This window comes from Parasteatoda tepidariorum, chromosome 5 (genome assembly GCF_982258835.1).
Source record: "Parasteatoda tepidariorum strain Cologne lab strain chromosome 5, Ptep-v5.0, whole genome shotgun sequence".
NCBI classification, from domain to species: domain Eukaryota; kingdom Metazoa; phylum Arthropoda; class Arachnida; order Araneae; family Theridiidae; genus Parasteatoda; species Parasteatoda tepidariorum.
The window spans coordinates 89,105,655-89,119,744 of NC_141759.1; the positions used below are offsets into that span (position 1 = coordinate 89,105,655).

The window sequence follows — 14,090 nt, forward strand, 5'->3', positions numbered from 1 at the left end:
AGTTATTAGCAACCTTCGAAAGGAAGGTCCTACGAACCATCTTTGGCCCTATACTCGATAACGACAACTGGAGGAAAAGATATAATTTTGAAATATATAGGATCTTTGATGGCGATGATATCATTAAATCTATTAAATTAAGTAGAATGAGATGGGCAGGGCATGTAGTGAGAATGAGCCCAGAACGAACAGCATTGAGAGTCTCTAATGCAACCCCCTCCAATAAAAGGCCAAGAGGAAGGCCCAAAAAGAGATGGAAGGACTGTGTAGATGAGGATTTTGCCATCCTAAAAGTAAAGAACTGGAAAACAATTGCTGGGAGAAGGGCAGAATGGGAAAAGCTTCTGAGGAAGGCCCAGGCCCACAAAGGGCTGTCGTGCCAATGCTGATGATGAATATGCTCAAAAAAAGTGAAAACCTGTTATAATTTAATTTCTTTGCATACACTTCACGTTTTGAATCAACAATTACTTTTTAAATTTTTGCTTCATAATAAAGATCAATCTCTAACAATTCTAAAAAAAAAACTTACATTTTTATTCCAGTTGCATTAGATATAATCTTTGCGACTCTCATTAAAATTGTTGCTTGTTTTCTTTCAGAGAATTTTTCTCAAAACTGAAAATGTGAACACAAAAGAAACATTTTCTCAAAAACTACTACTCCAAAAAAAAACTGAACTTTCATATGTATATAATCCTTATATTATTTACATTAATTTATGGAGAGATTTTACCCAAATAATCATTCGAAAAAAAATTCTTAACAATATTGTGATGCTTTTTTATTTTGGCATTTTTTCGAAAATCCTTGCGTGATGCCAAACAAGTATTTCCTAAAATTATTCCAATTAATATTTTTGAAAAATCTAGAGTTAAATTAATGACAAATGTATAATTATTGTCAGAAAATATTCAAACTCATGAGTATTGCCACCTTTTTTAAAAATGTTTCTTAAAAATGACATGTATATGGATTCAGCTGCATGAATTGATTTTATGGAAAGAAGAGAAAATTCGCAATTTTTATGTTTTTTCCCCCTCAATTCAAAAATTTTATGCAATATATTATGGTTTTTAATTTTCATAAGTAACTGACATCCTTATAACACTAAGGCATAATTTATAATTATAATTGATTCAGCTATACTTAATTTATTGCAATTCCCGAAAAAAAATTCACTTTTGCTAATCACCAATTCAGTTTCTGAGCGAATTATCATTAATACCATCCTTAAAAAGTAAAAATGTTCTTAAAATAAATTGAAAGACACCATGAAAAAAATTATTATATGAAAACTTCGATCATACATAAAATTACTCTTTTAGATATAAGTTTATTACAATCACAATAACTTTTTCAGACCTTACATTTCCCAAATTTAAGAAATATTTATGAAACAGAATATTTAAATGCATGTTTCAAATACAAAGTCCTCAACAGATTCGCACCAAATGTGATACACATTGGTATGCAAATATCTTCGGTCACTATATTGTTATTTTAATTTAATTACAATAAAATTGTAATTAAATAATTTAATTACAATAAAATTATTTGTATTTCAAAACAGCCCTATGTTTTCAATACCGCACAGCTTTTACATGCATCTTATATTAATTTTTAAAGCTTTTTATTCAAAAGCTGAAAGAAGTTATCAAAAATATACTGGCTGGAAAATTTTGCTCGTCACTGCACATGCAAGTACATACGTTCAAGAGAAAGGCTATAACCCAGAGTTTTAACTTTATAGCATGTTTACAATAATTATTTCTAGGTTAGCACAAAAAATCAACTTGTACGTCACGAGACGGCACGTATTTAGTATTTTAAAAGATGTACGAAAACACTGGTTTCATTTAGAATAATTTACGCTTTTAAAAAGTGTTTCTATAACCCTTGAACGGAAGTCCACGAGAAATATTAAAGTTAAATTGAAGTTATATACTAAATGCCAACTCATTGGGAAAATAGTGATTGTGATAAATTTTAACTGTCACTAATTGAATACTTTTTGTTAAATTAACCTTTCCTTCGGTAAGTTCAACTTAAATCATTTCTTGATAAATGTTAGCAATGCAAAGTCACCAAAAAAACTAAAAATAAATGAATAAAATTAAATTAAAAGAGAAAAAATATAGAATTTCCGTACAAAGTGCCGATTTAGAGATGTTATTTATAGAAAAGCTTTAAAAAATGGAAGTATACGAACACGCCAAAATGGATTATAGAAGCATTAATATCATAAATAATCATTTTCGAGATTTAACACAATCATAATTTTAAAATTACTATCATAATGATAATTCTACAATTATGAGTGAGTTAAAAAAAATTTGCATCTCCCGAATTAGTATTGTGAAAGCAAACTGTACTAAGTGCCAATTCAGTGGAAAAATTAATAGCATCAGATATTAGTAAGATTGTAAGATAATTGTAAAAAATTTGTAAGGCATTTGTAACATTGTAAAGCCTTGTTTTCCAAAATAATAATAATAATAATAATTATAAAATAGTAATAACAGAAATACTTATTTATAAGGTACTTGTAATTAATCTTTGAAACAGCAGCGCCCCATTCATAGCTAGACCAACAAGCACATTTCTAACTTAATATAATAGTTAAAGTGGTGGATTTGGTATTGGGTGTTTCAATGGACTCTGAAGTTACAATTTTCAGTGATTTTGTAAGCGATTCGCAAAAGTAAATCTGCACTAATACAGCGAGAGTTAAATCTTTTGCGTCATAAGGTGCAAAAGCAATAGTTTTACTCAAACAAGGAATTTTATCAAACAATATTTTTCATTGGAGTAAATAATTTACTATAAGTACATTGTTAGCCAGTAATAATTATTAGATTAGAGAAGTATAGTATGTTATTCATAGGTTTTTTGAAATACAATATTAGCATTTTGTAATAGGTAACAAACGTTCATTTTTTACAGCAACTAATTTGCCAAATTTCAACACTTTTTTTAGGGGTGGAAAAGTTTTATTGTGAAACAATCGAAAAGGAATTGAAACAGAAATGGGAAGGTTTAAATAATTTTGTATTATTATAAAGGGCTTCTTTTAAAGTATATGTGAGGAATTTTTTTAAATGAAAACACAACCACGATGATGAAGGAAGATTGGATAAATTTGGGGTAATTTTGTAAAGAGAAAAAAAATTCTCCCCAACTCTTTTGAAGAACAATCCTAATTCTAATTGATCAATTTTCAAATAAATTAACATTTAAATATTCAGGGCCAGCGCTAAGGATTTCAAATTATTAGGCAGTAAATTAGCTAAATATCTAAAGTATTCGCTAATTTTCAGAAGCCTTCACCATATGCAAATCATTACAGTTTTTTATGATTAATTTTTTCCCATATTAAAACTATTAGTATGTTTCAGAGCTGTAGGATACGACACCAACCATGTTTCAGAGCTGCATTATTTGGACCCAATTCTAATTGGCTATGCGGCCTATATATTGGCTAATATACCGAAAATTACGGTAATCGTATAAAAAAAATATTGATGTGTTTAGAAAACCTAATTTTGACATAATTTTCGGATTGAGTTAAATATATATTTTTCTTTCAAGTGGAAAAAATCATTTGCCAATACTTTCGCTAAAACAGAATTTCATTCGCCAAATTTACGATTTCATCGCATTTGGCGAGGTGGCAAATGCTTTGTGCGCAGGGCTAAAGAGAATACAAGGGCTAGTTCACTCCGCTCTTAGAGCTGAAGCTACGATTTCCCTCCTCATGACGTCACTGTGTCTACAGATCTCGGAGATCGCAAGCAAAGATATGATAACTTTGCATCTTTCTCTTGTAAAAATAAGTTAGACTTTTTCTGGTTATTAGCCTTCAAACTTTACGTAATTAACACATTATTTCCGTTCATAAACATAGTTCAAAAAAAACTTTCTTGGTTATTATATTAAAAAAATACCATTTTAAACTTATAAAAATGTTTTGCTAGTTGGTGAAAATGACACGATAAATACTTTATTTTAAAAAGTTCAGTTTTAACTTTAACTATTAAGAAAAATGAAGGCATATATCGACGCTTTTTTTTATCTACATATTCTTTTATAAAGATAAGTTAAGTTAAATTTAGAATCCCTGATTTTAAAATATGTCGTTAATAGCAATTTGTTCATACTTAATCATTAGGAAACATCAACCTTAAACGCTAATTACTGAAACAAAATAATAATTTAGGTTCATAATGACATCAGAAATTTTAAAATTGTTTATAGACATTTAAATTTACGATGATATAATATATAGATATTTAAATTGAAGAGAATATAATTTTAAAAAAAAATCATAAATATTTAGAATAACTACATTAAAAAATATGTTATGAAATTAGGAGAATTTCAACTATATACTATATATTTTATTTATACTTTTTACTTACATTTTAATTTTCTTTGACTTTATCTATTTTTAATTCTTTTCACCTGCCTTTCTTTATGAAGTAGCGAGGCGGTTTCTATTTAGATAATGAATTTTTATAAAAGTTCTTTACGACAGAATAAACGTATTGCGGTTTTATATTAACTGTGTCATTTCGGAATCCATTCTTTACATAGTTGTTCATTTACTTTAGGGAACACACGAAAAATTATACTTTTTTCTTTTGTGTTTATATCAGAATTTTTACAAGTTGCAATCGCGCAAACTGGCATTTCGATAATAGTTTTAAATTCTTGTAAATTCACTGCAAAAACTGAGGAAAGTCATTATAGAAAATAACAAATGTCTTAGAATATCTCGCAAAAAGAAATGATCCAATATTAGTTAGAGCTAGTAAGGCCAAACGCTCCGTTCTTGAAGTAAAAGTGCGAGCTTTGCGCCAAAGTGACGTCACTAGAGTGACGTCGGAGGATCGGCGCGGCAAGAGATACTTCAAAGGAGTGAACCAGCCCTTCTATTCTCTTTAGCCCTGCTTTGTGCGGGCCCTGCATATTTTTATCTTAACACAAAAAGCAGAACAGCTTAAAAATGCTATGTTTTAACGTTTGATATATGTTTGTAATAGTGTTGTTTTCAACATTAATTTAGCATTTGTGAACTTCAAATTTCCATCCCTTTTTTTTAGACTAATAGAATTAATAAAAAAAAAAAAAAAAAAAAAAACAGCATAAGAGTACCCTCCCCCCCTAACACGAGAGATCCCAAAATAAACTGCACAAAGAGCATAAAATAAGCTAATAAAATAAGAAAAAACAGCATTTAAAGCACCAAAATCACCACATAAGTATTAAAAACACCATAAAAGTATCAAAAACACCAGAGTAAGAAAAAAGAGCTAACAATGTATCTCATAACATATATTTGAAAAAACAAAAACAGAATGAAAGCGCCAAACCAGCACCAGAGTAGCACCACAAAAACAACACAAGAGTCATAAAAAAATCACAATTCAAAAGCATCAAAAGAAAATATATGATTATGCAAGAAATAGCACATAACTAATTCTAAAAAGTTAAAATTATAGCCAAATGTGACATTAATTGAAGAAAAAAAAATTTGTAAGCAATTAAAATATGTCTACTGACAATAAACCAAGTATGTAATAATAATTTCCGTCATTCAATTTCATCAACTGTTAACTTTTTAAAATGTGAAGTCTGTTTCCGTCCTGTGAACTCAGCTGTTTCTTACATTGAATAGAGGATGTTAAAAAAATAAATAAATAAAAATTAAAAGCAAAGTAAGAAAAAAGAATGAAAAAAAAATTGACCAGACGAGTTTTTAACAGCGGTTGTTCTTCTTCATCTAGCAAGTAGTGTAATAAAAATTGAGACTCTTGGTTACAGATTGACAAGAAAGGGCAATAAAACGTCGGTTTCTCGGGCTATTTTGAAATGCAGAATAAAACGGTTGATCACCTCTGAAACTTCCAAGTAAAAGGTGAATTACAGAACTATATATTAATGGTTCGACTTTAAAAACCAAACGTTTCACTAATAAAAATCTGCCTTAGAAAACAGAAAAAAATTACAAATATTTATTAGCAATAAATTACTTTATTATTAACAAAGTACAATTAATTTTAGTAATAACCGTATAAATAATTCAACAATTTGCAATTTAACTATAAATTTTATAAATCAAAAGCAAAGTTTTTTTTTACGGATATAAATTATTTTTTATCGCTCTGCATTTTCAGAATTTATTAGATTTGATTTAGAATTTTAACTGAATCGAAAGAGGTTCTTAGGGTTGCCAACGGCTCGGCTTTCTACGAAAATTTTATTAGATTGGTAGCGAATTAAGTATTAACACTTGTAAAATAAGGTTAATTACGCCAACTTTTAAAAAGTGCCACCACTAGATAACTGTCATAAAGTTGCAATTCATATGAAACTTTGAATTCCTGCTATGTAGTAGTGAAAAAATTACTTCAAATGAAAATTACTAAACTAAAATTATCTAAAATGTCGTTACAATTGAAAATAAATTGTTACAAAGGGGGCAAGTTGGCATCTCTGGGTTCTAGTTCTTTTGTATCTTAGAAATTATGTCACGAAAATTGTTAGATGACATAAAATTAATAATAAGTAGTAAAAATTAAAGCTCATAATAAAAAGTCACTAAATTTTTTTTAAAGAGTATTTAGAATTTAAGTTTATAGAAATTCGCATTCAAAATTCGAAGAAATTACAGAAATTCGCAAGGTACTTCAAGCAGACCATTCCACAAAAAATTGCAATTTTAACGGTAGATAATATTTATTTAAAACATTAAACTATTTCAAGAACATAGTTTTTAAAAAAAATAATGTTTGTCCCTCAAGAATTCACAAAATCAAGCACTTCGTAATTTCAAACAATTCTTAAAAACAGAACGCATATAAGATTTAATAAATAATTTGATTTTCTAAGTTTAAGGAATTTCAGATTAATTGTAAATATTATTGACAATCATTGGACATGCCAAAGATTTGAAACAAAATCTCGAACTCATTTTCTTACTGATACTTTGTTACTTTCTTTGGAAATACATAATGCATTTTTCAACGTATTGAAGGAGTTAAATTAGATTGCCAATGTGGCTCATTGAGCCATTATTACCCATAAAAAAATTCCAAACTGTATAGAAATTTTAATGGCGTGTCATTGTTTCACAATCGGTAAAATGATAGTAACATTAAAAAAAAGTAAAATATTAAAAAATGTGATATTTTAATATATTAATTCTTTTAAGAAATTAAAAATTAATATTTAATTGATTCTAAGTAAATTCGTTTCAAACATATATGAACGTTCTATGTATTTAATACTAGTGATGCCATTATAGGCAGTACTACATGTTTCAGAACCTTTCAGAAAAGAAATTAATTTCATAAATTAATTTTCTTTTAGAAAAAAACTTAAATTAAAAATTCAGTTAACTTTTATACCCAATAACTTTTATCCCACCGTTTCACTTTTTCTCTTTCCAAGGATGATTTTCAGAAGTGGTGAAAAACAATTGTAGGCAGAGATTTCCCCCCCCCTTGAACTTAAATACTTCACCGAATGATGATCACAAATTTATATGCTTGCTTAATTTATTACAATAGACAATGGTGATCAAAATCATTCTAAATTAAGCTATAAATTTTTACTTTAAATATCAATCAAAATCTTCAAAAGCAGAAATAGTTGGCAACTGTATAATAGACATTAACTTTTCAAATAATGACAATAAAATAGGTGAAAAAACTGAAAAAAAAAAACTTTTTTTCTTCTTAATATGGGTCTGTACGGAAAAGTAATAAATAAAATATTGCCGATAAATTATAAAAATTGAGTTTATATACTCTCTGTTAATTTTCCAGGCATTACGTTCATTTTATATAAAATCAGTCTATTATAAAAAATGCGTCGCAAGAATATTTTTAAATTTCATCTGCTTTAAAAAAAAATTTTTAGTGGCACATTGAAGATGATTTTTATATAAAATGAACATAACACTACACCTGGAAAATTAGCCGAGAGTATATAAACTCGATTTTTATAATTTACAGGCAATAGCTTAATAATTACTCTTTTGTGCAAACTCATAGTAAAGTTTTTATTTTTTGTCTTTAAATTTTTAAATTATTTTATTTCTTATTTTTTCGTCTCAGGATTCATTAAATCTCTGAAAAAAAATTGCACCTTAATTTTTTCTCCAAAAACACGCTTTAAAAGCACAACTATAAAAAAAAAATAAACACGTAGATTCAGATAACTTTGAAAGTGGTAATTTGGTGAGGTAGTACCGATTCACATGTCATTCACTGATGACTGAACTTGTAAAAAATAAATATTAAAGAGCGTGTAAAATCTTAAAAAGAATCATTTACAATGCAATGTTATATATAACAATGTTTAACGTTAGGCTAAGATAAAAAAAAAAAATTCATTTTTCCCAAAAGAAATAATTAAATTTCTTTTTAAATTTTTCGAATCGGGGATTAAAATTGCTTCTCGGAGTCGATGTCCAAATTTCAAAATCTTAGTGCTAACGGTTGTTGAGTTATAAGAGAGTCAAAATAGCATTCGGAGATAACATATATGATAACATAACACATAACATGATAACATATACTGAATCTGCTACTGTGAAAGAATTAAATAAGTAAATGTCACCATTTCAATGAATGATAACCACTTTGAAGTAGTTCTGAAATATTTATGGAATACTATTATTTGGTGATGAACAAAGGTGTTTTTAAATATGTATATAATAACCTACAGCACTGTCGTCAGTGTATGCTGAATGGCGACATTAAACAAATAACATGAATGTCGATTACCTGTTAAAGTGAAAATACAAATAAACAAACCTTTCGGGCTAACCACAAAACGACTATGTGAATGCTGACACAAGCCAGAAAATATGAGCATTTGCCATATTTTGTTCTTACTCAATAACCTATCGATTATTCAGTTTCACATTGCTTTTGAGCACAAATTTATAAATTTTTGATAAATTATAACAAAACATATACGAACCCTAATCTGCTTTTTCAGAATCTTTGCTTTTTGACGACGACCTATCGTACTGGAACATTCACTACAACTCGATGAAGTTTGGCTGAAAGTATCTTGTCTCCTGCTTTTCCTCTTAGATCGAGGAGATCGAGACAACCGAGATTTAACTTGATCCAAATATTCCCGGGATAAAGGAAGATTGCAACGACTCTGAATTTGGTCGACGTACAACCAATTGTACACATACGCGTGTTGACGAGACGGGACTGTGGCCAGCAGTTCGTCTTTACCACAATAGTGCCTTGCACCAGGCGGAGGATGAGGTGGCCACTTAGAATATGGCTTCTGCTGAACTTGCAAAGTAGACAGTGACCATTCGCTTCCTTCAGTTTCTAAACCATCCTTACGTGTTCTACGTTTTTGCTTCCTAGAGCAAGGACAGCTATGTTCAGGACAGCAATTGCTTTTCGACTTTTGGAATCGAGTGGGCACCATATTAGGATCAGATTGAATTTGGTTACCAGGTGGAATATTCTTTTTGGCATACTTTAGATCCATGGTTTTGAAAGCATCGACGAGTTCCACCAAATGATTATGATTGACTTGCTGGAGCTGATTTTGCTTGGCGAACAGCCATTGAGATCCATACTTGGATCCCCAGAAGTCTCTCATATCGATTTTTTCGTCACTTCCGCGATTGCTGAGGGCAGTTACAGCAGATGGTGGCTTTCTAGTTTTCTTCTTTTTGCTTCTGTTCCGACGTTTTTTCCAAAAGCGACGAATTTTCTTCCACAGTACATATTTCAAGTAATATGCGAGGGAGAAACGTTTTTTCTTGTGAGTATAACCCGGGTGTAAGTGCACTCTTGTTTTTTTGGAGGGCTTCTGACGTACAGGATGGTGAACGTAACCATAATAAGGCATAACATTGGAGTAGTAAAACATAATCGCACTATTTTAAATACGAATAATAATTCTAACCAAAAAAAAGCACTAATCAAATTGATGCTAATCATAAAATCCAATTTTGAAGTATTGAAGACGCAAACATATTTTCAAGCGCCATGAAACACCACAACACAAACTGCTTTAAATGAATTTATGTATTTTCTACGTCATGACGTAACATATGCACCCGTAAATTAAACTTCTTAGCACTAAAAACGTCTTGAAAACTTACACCAGTTTGTAAATTTAGATAACATTTCATAAATCTTCAAAAAAAAGAGAGAAAAAAAACAGCTAAAACAACAATCTACTTCGATTAAATTTCAAGCCATTGATCTAATATCAGAATAAAAAACGGCAAAAAATAAAACCAACAAAAAAAACGTAATCCATGAATTGCACCATTTAGTCAAAAAGCACGTGCTAAAAATCCATCAAGTCCATTCGTAAAGTAGAAAAAAAGAAAATCGGAGAACCAACTCGCGACGATGCATCTTCTGACAGAATGAAGAGAAGAATAAAAAGAGTTGGAAAGATGTAGAAGAGTTGGAAAGAGGGAGACAGAAGCTCCACCTGGCAGAGACTAAATGTCGGTCTCTTTTTTTCCATTTTCTTACCTGCAGGGCTCGCGGAGTAAAAACGATACATGGGAGAGATGAGGAGATGGACTCACAAAATCTCTTTTTTCATTCCTAATAGGCGAGGTCGAATGAAAAAAATAAGAATAGATAGGAGTGTATCAGTTATTAAATCAGAGATGAATAGAGGTGAGAACTGATTACTTCCTATTTGGAGTGAATGAAATAATTTGTAAATTACGAGAGAGAAAAAAAAATAAATGCATAAATAAAAATAACTTATTTTTTTTACTATGTTTACATGAATGAAATACAGAAATTTACCGATGTTGCTGATCAATCCAAAATAATTGCATTTTCGGGATAAGTTTTTTTTAAATGTGTTAACATGAATGAAATAATGAAATTTATCGACGGTGCTGATCAAAATAATTACACTTTCGGGATAATTTTTTTTTTAAATGTGTAAATAGGAATGAAATAAAGAAATTTATAGACGATGCTGATCAATCCAAAATTATACATAAGTTTTTTTTTGTTTTGTCTTTTTTTTCTTTTTAAATGTGTTTATGTGAAAGAAATAGAGAAATTTATCGACGATGCTGATCAATCCAAAATAATTATACTTTTGGGATATCTTTTTTATTGTGTTTACATGAATGAAATAAAGAAATTTATCGACAATGCTGATCAATCCAAAATAATTACACTTTCGGGATATTTATTTTAAAATGTGTTTAAATGAATGAAATAAAGAAATTTATCGACAATGCTGATCAATCCAAAATAATTACACTTTCGGGATATTTATTTTAAAATGTGTTTAAATGAATGAAATAAAGAAATTTATCGACGATGCTGATCAATCCAAAATAATTACACTTTCGGGATATTTATTTTAAAATGTGTTTAAATGAATGAAATAGAGAAATTTATCGACGATGCTGATCAATCCAAAATAATTATACTTTTGGGATATCTTTTTTATTGTGTTTACATGAATGAAATAAAGAAATTTATCGACAATGCTGATCAATCCAAAATAATTACACTTTCGAGATATTTATTTTAAAATGTGCTTAAATGAATGAAATAAAGAAATTTATTGACAATGCTGATCAATCCAAAATAATTACACTTTCGGGATATTTATTTTAAAATGTACATGAATGAAATAGAGAAATGTATCGAAGATACTGATCAATCTAAAATTATTATAAGTTAGGGATATTTTTTTTACTGTATTTACATGGATAATAAATAAAATTATAAGCAATCCGTAATTATTACACTTTTCTTAAAATTTAAATATACGCAACAAATCAAAACAAAATTATAACTAAAATATGCACGCAGAACTTAATACTTAACTTACACAGAACTTAATACATAATATTAATCACAAAATATAAATAAAAATTTATATAAATCAGAATTTATTTTTTTTAAAAAAAACCCTTCTATTTTGAGGTGCACAGAAAATATGATATGCAAAATAAACTAAATAAATGAAAAACTTAATTTTTATGCAAGATATTAGATTTTTTAATAACAAATATAAAGATTAATATCGAATTTAAACTTTCCTTTTGATCTATAAAGTAAATTTTTTTCAATAAAAGTTATTGTTATGATATCTGATTATATTTATTCTTTATGCTTAATAGCGTGAATAAAACACAAGCATGGGTATAAGGTAATTTAAATAAGAAATAAAATACGTTAATTAACAAACATTGAAAATAAAACTGTATTAGAGATAGGAAAAGTGCGAACTAATTCGCGAAGGTTATTAAAATACAAGAATAATTTTAACCGTTTTTCATCTGATGTTGATCATAAGCAACAAAACTTTGATATATTTTTTCAAATCTTGTTCTGTTTTAAGGGAAATTCACTTCGTTTTAACCAATATGGCATCAAAGGCAACACGTTTTTTTTTTTTTTTTTATTAACTACACTATTTATAATGATCATTTGCAAATAAAAAATTTTGACTTACAGTCGTTTACAGTTTGGTTACAGATTTCAATAATTTTAAGCTACACAAAACAAAAATATATTTAAAATTAGATATTTAAATTAGATATTAGATTTAAAGTTTGAGTCTTAAAAAATTGCACAGAGCATATTTGCATATATATTGTATGTAAATCATATAAATTTCCATACATAGTTCTTCACTAGCAAAACTTCGTGTAATAATTTAATATACATATTTCTGCGTGAAGTTTGAAATAGAACTTTTTTAGTTGAACCATTGTATTAAAAAACTTTTTATTGAAGAATGCCTCGATGATAATAACACTAAAAAATTTGTGTAAATTTTTATTTATTTTTAAGACTCTTAAATATACATATATTATGCTTTTTCACCACAGAACTGTAATAACTAACAGGTAACTAACTAAATACGCATCTGTCCGCGTAAAATATGCTATAAACATCTTTTTAAATTGATCAATAGATATTATAAAACTGGTTATTGAAAGCGCGCATTAAACATAACTACATTAAAATTTCGTATCACCTGGTTTAAGAAATGGCATTGAGATAATAACAAATAATGAAAAAATAAACATATAGTGAATTATTTCAAACAAAGCACGGTATAATAAATAATAGATAATTAACATCGCATATTCCTGAGCAAAATTTTATAAAAAAATCTTTTCAAATCGATCTAGTGTATTGTAAAACTGGTTATTGAAAAGCATACTTTAAACATTACAAAAAAAAAATTGAGGAAGAATAAAGTTGAGGGAAATGAAAAGAGAAAGTTGATTGCTCTCGAACAATTTTTTGATTCGATTATTAACCACTTTTACCAAAACATATTTTCTAAAGAACTGAAGCGAATAAAAGCAAGTTGAAAACTGTTTGCACAAATTAAACACCTAACCATAGAAAAGCTCATCAGAATTCCTGTGTGCAACTCTGAACCGAGAGTCCAGCATTATCTCATCAAAATTATCTATTTCCAGGACGTTAATGGCAAATCTACTCAAGTGTGACCATTTCTAAAGAGCGCCAAGTCAATGAAAAACGAATAAATAAAAAATAAAAAGACATCTTCGCCAAGTGAGAAAAGAATAAATTGGTTTTTTTTATAATGTAGAGAGCGCCAAACAAAAGGTGCATTAATAGCTACTTCCAGACGCTTGTTATAAGCGGCAAGTATCGGGTCTGCGACCAGCTCGGAACAAAGATATTAAGCAAGATGTTTGCAACTGTAAAATAGTTAAATGAAGACAACAACGAGGATGTTAGTTGGACTCCACCCAAAACTTAGTTTCAAGAATATGATTATTTTGCAATCTTAACTGTTTGACGTTTCATAACTGTAAACATATGAGGACGCTGTCCGTTCGTAAACTTTACTTTGAATAATGTAAAATAATTGAATATGAAAGGCCATGTAAGGAAACAATTTAGAGGCATAGTTAGAAAGGCAGCATCCTGGGCGTATTCACTTTAAAAAATTCCAATTCAAACAGTTAAACAGGGACGATTACGTGAAATGCTTCTTAAATGTGAATGGTATGGCTTGAATTAGATTGTTATAAACAGAAGCCAGTTATCTTTGCATTT

The 14,090-nt window shown here is 28.7% G+C and overlaps 1 protein-coding gene across 5 annotated transcripts in view; it reads right to left on the minus strand.

The window, feature by feature from the left end:
* The window catches only part of LOC107451439 (calmodulin-regulated spectrin-associated protein 2), a 138,130-nt gene that overhangs the window by 54,274 nt on the left and 69,766 nt on the right, over positions 1-14,090 (minus strand). For 2 of the 5 annotated variants that reach the window (XM_087164469.1, XM_087164468.1), the window contains exon 1: positions 8,995-10,976. The exons of the other annotated variants lie outside the window; for them this stretch is intronic. In XM_087164469.1, the coding sequence (XP_087020595.1) occupies positions 8,995-9,918 (924 nt within the window). In that variant the 5' untranslated portion in view covers positions 9,919-10,976. Of the gene's footprint in view, positions 1-8,994; positions 10,977-14,090 lie in introns of those variants that run through there. 5 annotated transcript variants of the gene reach the window in all.